Source organism: Lingula anatina, chromosome 5 (genome assembly GCF_051362555.1).
Source record: "Lingula anatina isolate TDL-2025a chromosome 5, LinAna3.0, whole genome shotgun sequence".
In the NCBI taxonomy this organism is placed as follows: Eukaryota; Metazoa; Brachiopoda; class Lingulata; order Lingulida; family Lingulidae; genus Lingula; species Lingula anatina.
Genome location: NC_141771.1, coordinates 8,145,342 through 8,162,242, shown reverse-complemented (window position 1 = coordinate 8,162,242; position 16,901 = coordinate 8,145,342). Strand labels below are relative to the sequence as shown.

The 16,901-nt window shown below is 36.2% G+C and overlaps 2 protein-coding genes and 1 long non-coding RNA gene across 3 annotated transcripts; all 3 read left to right on the top strand.

Annotated features, from left to right (window-relative positions):
* Positions 1 to 4,842: 4,842 nt before the first annotated feature.
* LOC106164650 (uncharacterized) lies at positions 4,843 to 10,559 on the top strand. Its single transcript, XM_087013278.1, has 8 exons — positions 4,843 to 4,930; positions 6,598 to 6,765; positions 7,221 to 7,323; positions 8,190 to 8,277; positions 8,401 to 8,519; positions 9,349 to 9,469; positions 9,798 to 9,990; positions 10,359 to 10,559. Exons 2-8 carry the CDS (start codon positions 6,640 to 6,642, stop codon positions 10,557 to 10,559), a joined length of 951 nt encoding a protein of 316 aa, XP_086869404.1. The 5' UTR covers positions 4,843 to 4,930; positions 6,598 to 6,639.
* A 638-nt stretch (positions 10,560 to 11,197) lies between these two features.
* LOC147761584 (uncharacterized) lies at positions 11,198 to 13,815 on the top strand. Its single transcript, XM_087013277.1, has 4 exons — positions 11,198 to 11,417; positions 11,722 to 11,843; positions 13,044 to 13,130; positions 13,387 to 13,815. The coding sequence occupies exons 1-4, from the start codon at positions 11,390 to 11,392 to the stop codon at positions 13,813 to 13,815; spliced, it is 666 nt and encodes a 221-aa protein (XP_086869403.1). The 5' UTR covers positions 11,198 to 11,389.
* Positions 13,816 to 15,110: 1,295 nt separating this feature from the next.
* Positions 15,111 to 16,647, top strand: LOC147761583 (uncharacterized). The gene is made up of 2 exons (XR_015334800.1): positions 15,111 to 15,284; positions 15,842 to 16,647. It is a non-coding gene; the product is annotated as an uncharacterized LOC147761583 (long non-coding RNA).
* The last annotated feature ends 254 nt before the right edge of the window (positions 16,648 to 16,901 follow it).

Genomic DNA, 16,901 nt, shown 5'->3' with positions numbered 1-16,901 from the left:
GACATCTTAATTACCACCAGGTTACAGGACTCACTGTCCTTCAGGATATGCTGCTGCAATTAAACCGAAACCATCCAGTCCGTTTTGAATGAGGGGCAAATTGTCACCAAAACGCGTTTTTTCAAGGCTCTTAGCGAACACCAAAATGGTTTCAGCAAGTTAGGATATCAGGCGACCTCTGAGGAAGCCACTGTAAACAGCTAAACAGCGTAGTCTGTTTCTCTAATGAATTGGGGACCCTGACCATTTTTGGGTAGAACACTGAAATCGCGTGCCTTTCTTTATTGAAGTCAGATTTCACCCGTACCGCTAAAATGGTCAAAACAGAGTTTACAGACATCCTGAAGAGGCCTACGACAAGACGTGTGCCACTTTTTAAGTGACTAGGGTCATTGGAAGCATCACTATTTGGAGTGGATACCACATTGGTGCCAAAACACTAATGGAAGTCATCGATGAAAACCTGAACCAGATCAAATAGAGGAATACTCTGGGAACCACTTGACCATCATTTGATAGGGGCACCTTAGGAACAATTTTAGGTTGCACGATGAGATTGCCGGTTCACACAGAGCACTTTTAATAGCAGATAACTTACAGAACCAAGGGAATGAGCAGCTACCTTGGTCATCAAAATCGCCGTATTTGAACCACAGAGACAATATGTGGCTAGGTCATTACTCGCTGTATCAACGGCCTGTATGTCCTACAACAAAACTGAACCAAACTGGCCAAGTCTTAACCGTTGCCTGAAATTTTATTCCAGATAAAACTCTAAAACCCATTCTAAGGAATGCCTTGTCGCTTGAAAGCTCTGGTAGCGGCAAGATGAGGTCCGACGTAACAGCGACCATTGCTGTGACTAGACACCCACATGAGGGGCCTTTGTGGGGCGTGTAACTCTTTTAAAGACGATAATTAGGAAAATATGGAGATCGAAAATATCGCTTTCAATGGTTGTCGTATGACTTAAAATAGGCAATGTATTTTTGTTTGCTTCACTGGCGAATTCAATTAATGGACTCATGTCACAATAACATCGAACAGATTATCAAAAGTTTTTAAAACACGATTTTAATCCTTATTTTCATTTTTCAGTCATCAAAATAGGAAAAAAACTGATTAATTATGATTTGGAAAAAATATTCCATATTAAATGTCAAGTCTGTATATTCGTATTTAATCAATTTTCTTTTTGTAATCCATTTAACAAACATGCCTAGCACCTGCCCGCTCTTCCAATGAGTTTCCTTCCACATCTCCTCAGGCTCCAAGACAATGACAATGGGCTCCACGTGGACTCCACGTCTACCTGCTTCCCCAGGTCCATCTCCACTTCTAATATGATAAAGGTCAAAAGGAAATATACAATTTCAGATTTATGTCGTAATTATTATTATTATTATCATCATTATAACAAACCATTATTATAACTCATTCAAGACAAAATTTATTATCTATGATGTGTGACAAAAGGGACTTTACAAAGCTTTACGTGTACATAGGCACCGTTCACATGAAAAATCTAAATTCTAAAAATCTAAAAATCCATTGGCGGTATCTAGTGATCACGGTCTGTGCCCTGAATAACCCGCGGCGTAATTAACTAGCAGAGCGAGCGAGTTACTTCCAAAGCTGTAATTAATTCTCGGCTACTCTCGGAGGAGATTCTGGCACCTTGACGCATGCGCAGTAGTATCTCTTAACTGTGGAGTTCATCAGATTGCACTCATATCTGTCGTGTGTGTATATATGGACCTCATCTTCTTCGTCCTGTTGTTGCATAAAATCGACAAACACATTTTTCAAAGCACCTTGTTTTTAGGAAAACATGGTACTAAAAAAAGACGGAGTTTGTGAATTATGTTAACCCATGATCTTTAAGGTGCATTTCTGGTATGTGAAAATACTAATTACTCCGTATTGAACGAATCAAGTCACTTGGTTTATTTCCTTCTTCATTTCATACAATTAAATGTTAATTGTTGCACGTGGTGTTGCGACTTTTGTCACAGTACCAGAAACTTGATGTAACATCACTCATTAGTACTAGAGACTTGAAATTTAATTTGGAATATTTTTCCATATAACTTTCTTTGATCTTTTCTTACTGTTCTAACGTATAAATGAAGTCAATGGCTTAAATATTGTTTTAATAAATTTTAATAATGTATTCACTGAAATTGTGACATCAACTATTCAATTGAAATCATCTAATCAAGCAAACGAAAATACATAGCTGATTCTAAGTCATACAGCAACCATTAAAAGCATTAATTATTCTAATATCTTATATTCAACATCATCCCTTGCAAAGAGTTTTAAGCTTCACAAAGGACGCTCATAGCAGTGTCTAATCACAGCAACGGTCAGTGGTGCGTCTTGCCTCATCGGTTACTACTAAAGCAGCAAGCTTTTGCTTTATTCCAACCGGTTTATTGGTGTTGGAACTGGAATAATATTTTAGGCATTGATCAAAGCTTGGCCCAGTTTTGTTGTAGGGAACAGTAAGCCTTTGCTTCGGCATGTACTGGCCACACACATATCGGATATATTACAGTCTAGCTATCTTGATTGCCGCGGTTCCTGCTCAGACCCTTTGTTCCACAAGTAATTTGTAAATATATGTACTCTGCATTGACGGATATTTTATCTTGTGAAATGAAATTGTTCCTGATTATCAGGAAATGGGAAGCTTTTGATTTCCAAAATATTCTATGACCTTGGCCCCGAGAACAGATGCTCCCACCGACTCAAGTCACTCTATTGAAGCGACACACGCTTAGTCGAAGGCCTCTTTAGAATATCTGTGAACTCGCATTTGACCACCTTTGCGGCACAGCTAAACTCTGACCTCATAAGCAAAAACCATGTTTCTAGTGCTGTACTCAGAAACGTAAATGGCTTCTAACTCATTGCAGAAATAGCCGACAGAGGGCCACAGAGGGTCCATCAGATGTTGCCTGGTATAGTAATTTGCTTAAACCAGACTGGCGATGGCAACAGGCCTTGAAAAACGATTTTTGTTTATATCTACATGTAGCAGCAAAACCGTGAAAAAAATGGATCCTTTGCCCCGGTGTTAAGTTCTGGATTTCATGGACGTGGCCTCTATTTAGGCACAGGAGTCTGGACGTACCTATGTAAGGCTGTGTGAAGCGTCCCTTACGACACAATGATCTGTCTGGAGCATATCAACAATGCTGAAACTCTGTTTCGTTCAGTTTACGCAACGTAGCATCCACTACTTGCAAAAATTCAAAATCATCTGTGCAGCCTTCTGCCGAAATATTGGATTCTTTGACAGAACCATGCTCTTTCACTGTCTTTATAGTCAGACCAGTTCAAAGAAATTACCACACATTAAGTAATGCAGCAGTGCTTCAGACAAGGCAGTCGGTTACCTATTATTGACACACCTGACTACACATCTATTTTCATAAATGCACTAAGGATATACTTTGTAGAAATAAATGACACATTTTTATCTAGACATAACTTTGAAATTGAAATATTATTATAAAATGTCTAGTCTGTAGTGCGGCATTACAGGTGACTCCATGTATGACGGATGACTGCAGCTTTCGAAGCCCCCATCTCTCTCCCTCTCGCTGACAATTTGAAATTTCAAACTTTGGTGAATAATCTTCATGATGCAGCGTATTACATATTACAACGAAGCTAAAAAAGCATTCATGTGGTCACTGATAAACATCAATTTACACATTTACATTTATTTGATTTTCAAATGAGGAAGAAGAAAAAATAAAATAGCTATTACAGGGAGAACATTTACGAAGAACACTAATAAACTTGGATGAATTGCAGTAAATTCAGCTGTTTATTTCCACCCTTTAAATTTGATATCGGTTGCATTATTGATTTATTATCGATTAACGATTATTTTACTTGCTCTTAGTCCCTCATAATAAGATGTTTGATTAAATTTTATCATTCTATTACCACGCCAGTAGTGGCCTTGTGATTATGAAAATGTATACCTATAAAGTTTATATTAAATTTGGTTGAGGGTAATACTAGTATAAGAAATACAAAGAAATACAATTCAATTTGCCATGGTGAATAAGAATAGAAAGAATCACGCATACACAAACAAAGAATAACAAGACATCAGGAAAAAAGCAAAAAAAAAAACATGTAGTAAAGAGTGTAAATATCAGCAAATGACTATAAGGCTGCGTTCACATGAAAAATCTATTTTCTAGAATTCTAAAAATCTATTTGCGGTATCTTGTGATCACGGTCTGTGCCCTGAATACCCCACGGCGTAATTACGGGCAGCGCGAGCCAGTTACTTTCTAAGCTGTAATTAATTCTCGGCGCTGCCAGTAATTACGCCGCAGGGTATTCAGGGCACAGACCGTGATCACAAGATACCGCAAATAGATTTTAAGATTTTTAGAAAATAGATCTTTCATATGAACGCAGCCTAAGCACCACAAATACTGTTGAGTAAGTATTGAATAAAACCAACGTTGATGATGTGAATAAATCACCCAAGAGGAACTTTTTTGTATTTTTCGTACCTGGGAGCTCATCAAGAAATAGTATTTTAGTGAGATATATTTGAATATTCTGCATCCAACAAGTTTTTTGTTGTATAAACAAGCACCTGGTTGTGTTTTATTCATGATCCGCCTCGTGTCTGCTGTCCTCAAATGGGAGGTTGTATTTTAGTTCTGCACGTTCCAGTGGGTTAATCTGTCCATGGGAAACATTTTCAAAGAAAGCGTTAATGTACTGAATTTGAATGAAGTTCAGTTGAAGTAAACAAGGAAACTAATTATGTAATAGAAGTTAAAGTTGGCTCCGTTACATGAATTCATTTCTTTGTGAAGTGTATAAAACGAGTGGATAGAGAAGCACGCTAAATATTGAGGCCCAAGGGGCAGGAAGACGTCTGGGGCGGGTAAGTGAATTACGCTTTATTTTATTTATTTATCACATCCTTTATTATTATTGTTTTAAGTTTGAAAATTATTTTCACAAGCATGATGGTCTAATTGATTGATTGATTGTTTGTTTTTATTATTTTGTGGTAAGTTTGTTGGTGATAGGGACCACAATTGTATAAATTGTCTTAAATGTTAATCTTGGTATAATATTGTACCGGTGTATGAAATATGATTGTTGTTTGGAAGTCTAAGCAATATGAGTTTTATCGATTCTGTTATAGATCGCAAGTCTTTGCTTTATTGGCATTTTATTATTATTATTATTATTATTATTATTATTATTATTATTATTATTTTATTTTATTTTATTTTTTATTTTTTTATTTATTTATTTTTTTTTTTTTTTTGCGAGAATGGAAAATGTCAAAGTCGCAGTTTGGGCTGATTTTTTACTTCTTCAAGCAAAATGTACTTTCCCATGACGCGGATAACAGGTGCAAACTCTACTTTGGGGATTTTTAAAGTATGATGTAATAGACATTTTTTTCATATATAATTGTAACGGACATAAACACATGCTACCAGATATTGCTTAACAAAGAAATGTGAATAGGTGATTAACAAATAAGAATACAAGATTCTTATGATCACCGAAATGGTGTTGCAAAGAAAATAAGTTAATTTGAAGGTAAGAGATAAAGTATTAGAACATCAGTATTGATATTAAGAGTACAGTCGAGCAAAGTTAGTAAATAAAGCTAAAAAACCGTCATCGTTGCCCCAATAACGTTATTATCATTAAATTATTTCAATAATGATTAAATTTTATTATTATTTTAATTGGATGTAATTCTTGACATTTAAATTGTTCATGAAAAATGTACAAGATACCCCACAGAATAAACGATTTACAGCACAATTTTTGACATTTTTATTTATTTATTTATTTATTTATTTAATTTATATTTTGTCTTTGAAATAAGAAAATAATGTAATATTGTGAACCATCGTAGGCCAGAACCTGGGTATTTGTTTAAAAAACAACAAAAAGGTTTTCTCTTAGGTATTTAGGTATTCAGGCATTTCACTATCAAACATTATGTATTTTAACATTAGAGCTGCTCTCTTATTAGAATTCGTGCATGTATATCAGATAAGGACAAACAAATGTCCTTATACGACTTCGTGTGTGAATTAATTAAGATATAAGGTGTATGTCTCCATCTTATTAAATTAATGCACAATATCAAAAAAAAATCCACAAAACAGAAAAGATTTAAAACATAAAGCATTCAAAACATTTATAGGACAAATGTTAAATATGCTTTATGCTTTATACTTTATTCATACTTTCTGCACCAGACTGAGCTGGTGAAAATGTACATAGATAAGGTAATAGCAGCAATAATTATGATAATAGTAATAGTAAAATACATAGATAAATGACACCAAAATTACATTTATAGAAATGTACCAATGTTTTCTACTATGTGAACTAAATCTTCGTATTTATAGCAATTATTGATAGACATCATGAAGTGGAAGATGTAGCACAGTTTCTTTTGTTAAAAGCAAGGTTAAGGAATTTTATATTTGTTAAATAATAACTTGTGTGCGTTTTGTATTGTCCTCGTAATAATGTGGTGCATTATATTCTAGTATATTAAGCATTCCCTTTCAGTTAATACCCCACATTGTTTACTTCCCAAGATACGTGTTTAACATGAAAATGAGGTTTTATGTTATTTACCTGGGCCTCGTTGTCTCCCTGGCGAGGTCTACCTTAAGCAAGAACGAGGAGGAGTACGTATCGAAAGACTCATCTGCATTGCCTAAGGCTGATTTATATGTAAGTACGTTAATAGTCCACTGAACCGCACACTAATTATTTATTTATTTATGTATTTATTATTATAATTTGTTCGTTTTGTTTTGTTTCTATTTATCCTTGTAATGTTAGTTGTCATTTTTGGACGAGCTTAGCTAATACAACTTGATTTTTTAACGTACCAGTGTGAAAAAAACCATTTAGTAACATTTCTTCTGTCATATAAATTTAATATATAATATAAATGTCAATGATATATTGATTTAGATTTAGTAAATGTTATCAGTCATTCAGCATCAATGCCTAACACAGCCAGATCCTATACATTCAAGTCTGTACAACCTCTGCACCTGGGTGATAACATTTTACCCCTCTTTACCACACATTGCAATCATCTTTGGACTCTAATCCCTGGCAAAAGTAATGAGTAAATCCATATGAAAAAAGACATGACGCTAACGTTGTTGCGTTTCCAGGGAACAACTCTCCATTACCACTATGAAAGCGAGGCCAAACTATTTGGTCCGGCAGAGGAAATATTTCACATCTCCGCTGATGTAGATGTGGAGTATATTGGAGGTATATATGTGTGTTTCAATTTGTTGTTTTTTTCTGTATTCATTTTTCTTATTCAACTAGTTCTTTATCGATATATCTTTTTCACCACTCCCTTCATCGTCATCATCATTTAGAGCCTATAGTGTTCCACTGTTGGACAAAGGCCTCAGCATGCTTTTTCCATTGTTTCCTATCCTGAGCCTCAGATTTCCAGTTTGGCCAAGGTTTCTTCTTCCAAGACTTCCAGTAGTCATCTAATTCATCCCTCCATCGTTTGACCGGCCTTCCTCTTTTTCTTTGTCCATACCTTGGGGTCCATTCTGTAAGCCTGATTGTCCACCTATTGTCCTTCATTCTTTTGACATGTCCTGCCCACCTCCATTTCATTTCTTTAACTGTGAGCAGTGCGTCCTTAACTTTGGTCTGTTCACGTAACCATACATTCGTTTTCCGCTCTCTTGGATTGATGTTCAACATAATTCTTTCCATCTTTCTCTGAGCTACTTGTAGCTTGTGTTCCATGGAGGCATTTAGTGCCCAGGTCTCTGAACCATAATAGTTGTAATATTATTTGATAAAACGACCGCCGAGTCGATGCATGTATACATGCCGTTATATATATATATATATATATATATATATATATATATATATATATATATATATATATATATATATATATATTTTTTTTTTTTTTTTTTTTTTTTTACGTAATTTTCTTTTTAAGATACTTGTTAACGGTAATAAGTCAATAGCTTTCTTACCTCATGCACAGGTAAACTAAGCACATACTTTTGCTTAAGGTCACTGTTGTTGGAAAACATTTCAAGGTGTAGCACTTGAAAGTAAAATCGGTTTTGGATGTTGACGCACTGCTTGTTTTTCAGATGGCTTTGGAAACTACCTTGATAACAACGCATCGTCCTTCCTCATGTTTATGCGCAATGTTTTTGTGCAAGTGATAAAGGGAAATGGGTGAGGAGCGTTTCAATCAACAAAAGTCAAAATAATATGTAGTTTACAAAAAAAAAAATCATTAAGTTCGTTGTATGCGTGGGGATATATACTGTATATACATATTCATGTCCATTTCAATAGCACGACCTCCCAGTCCGAGGCTCCCCTGTCTGCTGACGACCTGTATGACCAGCCTACCTGGTTTGTTCAACTGGGGAACGGAACTATTGCCGAGGCTAGGTTTACCAAGAAAGATTTAGGTAAGACGGCAAACAGGGACAACTTTTTTCTTAGATTTTCCATAAGCCACATACCTCAACCTGAATAAAACTTGTCTTAAAATAATAATAAAATTCTCTCGGAAATATTGGGGTGGGAGCATGTGCCTTTGCTCTCAGATAGCCCTTTCACCATAATCACACATAGACTGGGTTCCCATACTTAGATCGATCCATCTGGATCGACCCAACTCTCTGGGGAGTCTCCCTTATTGCAATCAAATTACCGGTTTTCTGTCTGTCACGCCTATCGAATCACCTAGGAGGCAAAGATAATTACCTCCTAACAGTTTTACTAGGCGTGACGGATATTTAAGGCGGTCAAGTTGACAGCAATTTCGTGAAACTCCCCAGGGAGATAGATCGATCCAAATATATGTGGGAGTGGTCCCATAGACACACGCACATGCTCACAAAAATAAAGCATGCGCTGTAAATCTGATAGTCATTAGATGGCTATGTCACTTCGTTTAAAAGCATACTTAGGCTTCGTTCACGTGCAATGTCTATTTTCTAAATTCTATTTTCTATTCGCGCTATCTTATGATCACGGTCTGTGCCCTGAATATCCCGCCGCGTAATTACTGGCAGCGCGAGCCAGTTACTTATACTAACTTATAGTAACTGGCTCACGCTGCCAGTAATTACGCCGCGGGATATTCAGGGCACAGACCGTGATCATAAGATAGCGCGAATAGAAAATAGAATTTAGAAAATAGACATTGCATGTGAACGAAGCTTAAGTGAGTTTCCCTTTATTAATACATCTGATACATCTGAACCTGCACTAAGCTCCCCTAATTTGTTTTAGGAAATACAGATGTCATGAATTTTAAGCGCTCCATTTTATCGGTACTTCAAACGAATTTGGTGCGTGACAAAGAAAATGTCATAGAGACGGACGTCATGGGGAAACACAACTCACGCTACATGTAAGTACATTATTAATAAATTGTCCTATATATGTGTGCAATGTGCATGATGAAGGCAAACAAAAAATAACAATGCAACTGACAAGAAAAATCTCATTACATCTTTATAGGTTGATTTACCTAATGTTTATTTATTTATTTATTATTAATTTTTGCGTTGTCCTTTCCATGCTTTTTTATAATAATCAAATGTAAAATAGCCTTTCAAATTCATATATATGATTTCTGTTTATCACACTTTGTTTCCTTTGTGTTGCTGATGCCATTCAGTTTATAACATATTGTTATTATAACTATAACATTACCAATATCACTTCTTTTATCCTAGGTCAACAGAGCTGCAGTTTGGGGAAATAGAAATTAAGAAGCATTTTTCCTCCAAGGACATCTATGCGGAGGATAATACTGACTTGGACACCGACGAAGTGGACATCGAGACAGATGAAGTCCAGCGTGTTAGTGGAGGTATACTGACCAGCGTCTCCGGACACTTACAGGTGTTTGACAAACCCGAAGATCAGGTAGATATGATTTGATTGATAGCCGCACAATAGGTATAACGAAGTATGACATATTGGCTTTATAGTTATGTGAAATGACAATTTTGGAAGCCTTTCATATCATCTACATGATATTTTGGGACAATCGATTACTGATTGGTTTAAGATCGCCCGTCAGGTAAAATGGAGATCATGGACAATAAATTAATACAGTGTACGAAAAATTTTATATTCATTTTGCATAACAAGGTGGAAATGTGCGTTGTATTAGCGGACTACATATAACTGTAATATATAGACGGAATGGTACAAAACTGAATACGAATAATAACGGCTCTAAGTAATCATGAATTATTATACTTTATAGCATCGTTCATTTATTCCTTCAGGATGAGTCTATCACCCCTGAGGAAGGGGGTAATATTGATCTTGGGGCATATTTGACCTCTAACGTGACCTTCACGTTGACCTTGCGTAAGCACGTAAAGCGTTCCGTTAAAGGCGTTCAAAGAATGGAAGCGGCAGTTAACGCTCAATTCCAGAAACGATCCTTGATCGGAGAATATGAGGGTAAGTGTACCAGCTTCTAGTAATATGCTCATCAAAATAAAAATAAATTTTTGAAGTTAACATTTTTGACATTAAATTTTAAGTTTGCCAACAGACAAATAAATTCCAAAAAAAAATCGCCAGCTGTGTCTTACAGGCGATAGCTTTGAGAATTTACTCAAGATAACAGCTTAGATTTTATATGGGCGAATCCAGGAGTTAACTATCGAGGGATACAGGTATATAGGAATTAGTCCCACTTCGTTCTGTAAATAAGATAGTAGGCAAGCACGTTAGTATGTATCGATGAAAATCACTTGATATTGTTCCATGCTGACGGTAAATCATTTTACGAGAGGAGAGGGAAAGAAGGGTGTGCAACTTAAAAGCTAAGTGAGCGGCTTCTATCCATCGTAGGATCTACCCGTGCTCTTTCTTTTTATTATAAAAAATATGTTACTGATTAGCCTATGTTATAAGGGAACTACAGTTCTGAGAAAGACTATAATAATAATAGTTATAATGATAATAATAATAATAATAATTTTATTAAGCACTAAATGTGTACAAATCACCTTTATGGGCTCTTTACTCTACAAGTATGTTTTTATACCAGCTAGGGTATTTGTTTTTACAAAATACATAGTGAACAAAATAGCAATGAGATATAACATATCTGATTTGTGCACTAATTTCTAATTAGTGAGTATTTCTTTCATTTTATAATACCTGTATCAACTTTTTTTACACAAGTCGGCGTGTACTGCACTATATTTAACCTATTTCAGTGTCTGGTGTGTACCAAAGATGGACCATTCTGAGGAAAAAGTTCGACGAGGAGGATAAGCTAGGTCAAGCTGTGACAAACTTCATGAAAGATCCAACAGATACGTCAAAATGTATGTATTATAGTGTTAATTTATCCTTTTGGAGAGATTGTTTCTGAGCAAAATCGATTAAAATGCCCGTAGAAGACGTGTTTATCAGTGCTTCTGGTTGAGAAAGATACTGTCATTCGCTATCATGTACTTGTGCTGAGAGTTAGTGTTTCTGTGAAGTAGATAAATGTATTACAATTATGTGCAGAGCACACATGTGGAAAATTCGGAAAAGGGAGAGAAGGGGATACCTGTAAGTCCACTAATCGCCAATGTCAAACTTATGGACCTTCACATACTGACCGGATTTTTTTTTTTTTTTCACTACACGAAGTGAACGAAATCCTGTCCTTGGAAAATGAACTCGGGATGGCACACAACAACGCAACTTCTGCAGCCGCCAACAAGCCGGCCTTGGTTAAGCAACTGATACAAGTTACAAAAGAGGTTTGCCTTCAGTAATATTTTAAAATCTTTCTCTTACTTGTTTAGTTATCACTTGACATATATACAGGGTTGCTACTTAATATGGAATATTTTTATCATTGTTGTTTTTGAGTGATGATTAATTTTCTTTTTGGCTTGATTCATCATAAAAGTATGCCATTAGGTACAGTAATCTCTTGTTCACGAGGGGCCTTGAAACGGGCGTTTGAAAGACATTCTGCCACTCTTTTCTGAGGACACTGGTTGTCTTTGTACGACCAGCACCACGCACTCTAAGGAGAAGGCGATCCTGTCTTATTGGTGTAATACGTGGACACCCTGGTGAAAGTATTGGAGTAGGTGCCCCTGTTGTAGCTATTCTTTGGAGGACTTTACTAACGGTTCCTGAAAAAATGTTGAATTGTCTGGCAATGGCTGTCCGTTTCTGACCATTTTCCCTGAGAGCAAGAATCACATAGTAAGCTGCGTTGCTTAGATGTCGAACCATATCTTCACTAAGGTACCTGTTAAGTTTCAAAGCGATCCCTTTGTTGCTTCTCTAAACACACTCCAAAGATTGGCCAAATCCATGCCTTTTTATACAAGGGTAGAAATTGTCGAAAAGACCACCCCTCACATTTCTGACCACAGAACATGCAACTACATGCATCAATTGTTTCAAGAGTTACGTGGTAATTAGGTAACACACCTGGCTACACATGGAGTGACACCTCAGTTTTAGATTTAAAATAGTTAGAGGGAAATTAAATATTTTGTAAAGAATTTACTCGCCAAAAATAATATTCCATATTAAGTGGTAACCTAGACTGGTCAAAATGTCACACTCTCGTTTACAATATCAAGAAACCTGCTCAACAGAGAATATCATTTTTACACCATTGATGGTATTTGAATTTAGACACAAATATTATTTAAAGTAGTGACAGTGGCCTATTAAAGAGACTATTTGCCATGGGTGCGTCATACCGAAGATGGAGCTGATCCCCTAGTCAGCTTTTTGCCTGTGTCATCCTTTTCCTTTTTATTTCTGAAAACGCTTAAATAGCTGTGAAACATCATACTTATATATTTTGAAATATTGCTTTAAGGATTGACGATTTCACTATGTTTTTACCTAAGGTGAATCTATTTTCTACCTAAACAAATCATTAATGGGTTTGGTATAGAGACATTCTGCTTATAGACATCCTTCCATTTTAGATGGTTTCCAAGTGTTCATCAAATTGGGAAATTTGCAAAGAAATTTTGGACCTTTACATCACCGCTGGGGGCAAAGAAGCCGAAAAGGTAACGCGGAGAATATTAAGTATCATAGTAACTTTATTACTTTGGAATGGCTTTTGTACTTGTTTTAACTATCCTCCATCCTCAAAGGTCTGCTTTTACCTTTAAAATGTGTACTGAAAAAAGCGGAACTAATCTACCATCGTGATTTTGTTTACAGTAGAGCCTATTGAACAAAGTGACAAAATTCCATTTTGGGGGAATTTTATACGGAAATTTACCTTAAAAAGTACCACAAAGTCACAAGTCTTTATTTTAGACACTGTCCAGTTTGGTCCAGTATCACCCCCTTGCTGCCGACCAAAAGCAGGAACTTGTACAGAAGTTGTCCTTTATTGCCAAACCCACAAACCACATCTTAACCACAGTCAAGACACTCTGGAAAACGCTGTCCTCTCAAGGTGATCCATCCCAAAGTCACGTCATACTTGCCCTCGGCTCCCTCGCCTCGAAGGAAACTACCAGCACTGGCTTCCGGTCAGAATTGGTGGATCTTCTTCGACGCCATCTCCAATCAGGCGACAAAAATAACAACACAGTACAAATCAGTGACGCTCTTGAGGCTATAGGTAACTTTGGAGACAACAGAATAATACCGGATGTGTTAGCAATTGCTAAAAAGGAAGGACAGTTGGAAGAGATAGAAATGGGTTGCATTCACGCTCTGAGAAGAAACTTTCACGTTTAGTCGGTTCAGAAATGGCTAGTAGATTTGCTGACTCGTCGAACATCCACCTGTGAATTACGCGAAGCTGCTGTTGTGACCATCAAAGGCGAACTTGCCTATAGAAAGGTACTGGATACCAAAAACAAGGCATGGCCCAATGCAGGTCAAACAGAGGTAGACAGAATCCTTCTCAATGCACTTCTTATGGCAGATATAAGATATGAGTGCGCATTTTCAGACATTAAGGAGTATCTGCAACTTAAAGGTGTGCCCTTTGGTAATCTTATTGAGACTTATGAGATGGTGAATTCTACGCGCACTAAAAGAGGTGTCAACCATGTAAGTTGCCGTTCTTGGAGCACCCACGGCTCACGGTATTCAGATTTATTAAGTTCAGGCCAGTTCTCAAGTGATAATTCCCTGTACCCAGAAAACAAGCACTGCCTTTCACACATCAGTTACGGTCCTTCGAAAGCAAACATCTATATCAAGTCTGGTGTGTTTGCCGGTAGAAATAAAAAGCGAAGATACTGCAAAGCGTACGGCAAGTCAATCGCCAAACTTAAAGTTTTCTCCAAACGGATTACACTTGCAATCACAATAGTCTATCGTTATAAAACTAGCAGAATTAGAACAAGGGTCTATCTCATAGTCTACGGGAAGACTGTGGTGAACGTAGACACATCTGGCTCGGTGAACAGAAACTTCCCAGTTTACAAACCATCACCTAAATCCATCAACGTGTTCAGCTTTTTCATCTACGTCGCTAAAATCTCCGTTACCATTACCTTGGCCCCTAGGGTGGACATTCGTGTCACGGCAATCTATTGTGCTAAGTCATCTGATCCCTGCTCCCACTGTCTGACGATGATTATAAAAGCAAGTGCCCGAATATCTGGTGGAGGCTCAGCTAATTTGCTTGTAAGTATTTGCAACATGTATATGTGTGTAAATGGTAAAATAATTAAGAGTAAGATTTTGATCATGATTACGATTAAATGGTTCAGACTTTGAAAAGTGACATTTTTTTTATTTTACAGACGCATTAAAATATTAAAGAGGCCAATACAGTTATTTCTCCAAACATAAGCAATATTGTAGATGTTTGGGGAAATAAACGTGCAAGTAAAGTGTGCTCAGTCAATTTAAATGACTAGAATTATAAAAACAGGCGAAACGTGCTGCATGATATCGACCGCTGGTTGTTGTTGAAATCTGAGCAAAACGATTGTAAAGTTGCGATACTCTTAATCTACAAGTTAATTTATTCCAATATTTGATTCCACAAATTTTTCATACGTTGATTCCAGGCAGTGGCCCGCGGTGGGATTGACATCGGCGTCACCCTCAATTACCTTGTTGAAGGAGAGGGGAAGCTCTATCCGGGGCTTTGTTTCTCGTTCTACCACGGGCACGACCCTATGAAGATTAACGTTAAAGCTTGGTATCAACTTAGAACTAAGTTTAAGATTAAAAGTTGGAGATTCTGGGTAAGTTGTGAATTGATGTATATGTACTTTGATTTTATTTCATATATATGCGATCGAATCCACTTTCACTCGCCTTGGCTTTACCTTGGCTTACATCAATTTGATAACTTAAAGAGATAACAACTATTCATATGAGATCCAAATGTCCACAATAAATACAATGTAAGCAACAAACAGAAATGTATATAATTCAAATTCCATTTGACCATCAAAAAGGCGGTTATTGTAATATTTCTGAAATCTGTGCTGGCCATGGACCACATGAACCTTCATAGGTGGCTATTCTCCGTAACAGTGACAAAAGAGATTTTTTACAATAAACACTAAAAACAATCGACCAACTATGAATTTCAGAAGGGATTCATTAACCATTTGAAAGTATTAGAATTGTTTACCCTGTTTACCCCAGGAAGAAAACCTTTTATCGCAGATTTCCCCCGTAAAATAAGAGTTTCTAACCCTTTAAGGATAGTCTGGATTCATCTTGAATACTTTTAATTACATTTTCATTTAATTTTGAGTCATTTCATATTCCAATTTGATTTATTTCGTATTAGAAGTGGAGATGGACCTGGGGAAAAAGAAGGACATGGAGCCCGTCGTCTCTGTCTTGGAAGCTGGGTAGCTCTAAAAGAAAACGCATTGCTAGAACGGGCAGTTGCTAGACACGTTGGCTTAGAGTTCCCCACTAAGTTTTAATATACTACTGGGTGTATAATTTACTTGCGTGTAAGTGGACAATTTTGGATATTTACAAGTGTGCATGTGCGTGCATCAAATTCTTTTTCACATCAAAGACTAGATATAATTACAACTGCAACTAGGTTTTACGTAGTACATGTAATATTTTGAGACCCAAATCATGCATTTTATGTATTTTATGTAGTTTCCTATAAATGGTACCCGTGGTAAATTTTTCCACAACCTATTTCATTTAATTTGATTTGCTGGTTTTCATCATTTATTTATTTATTATCTTCAGTTAAATTCAGTTAATTACCTTATCTTATTATTTATTAATTGGGTAACTAATGATTATTTTATTATTGGTTATTTTCAGTATTTTTGTTCATGATAAATAAGCACGTTCGTTCTCGAAGAAAAGTATATGGACCACATGGTACAATTTTTTTTCGGATTTTCTTTTAAATAATTATTCAGAATAATATCGTATAAAATTCTTTAATGTTATTGACTTATTAAAGTGGGGAAGGTTTGAATAATTGTTTAGTAGCTTATCTATCAGTTTGGAGAGTATCTTTCCGTCAGTAATTTTCATTTGTATTTATTCAGATTTTATTGATTTTCTCTTTTGTTTGGCTGTAATTGTTATTATGACAGATTACAATAAATGCTCTAGCTTGCATAAGAAATTGTTGTGTTGTAACTCGTGTCTTTTAAATGATTTGAACTACCAATTGCAAAGAACTTGGAGCTTCGAGACTTGGAGAAAAACAGGGATGTTAAATAATATAGGCAGTGGGCTCAACTATCAGAAACAAACAAAATACAAATCATAGTTTACAATTCAGTCGAAAGAGGAGACAAGGGTATTCCCAAACTGCATGCTTCCTTCACGCAATATACGCTAGACACGTGTCTTATACTTTCATTCAA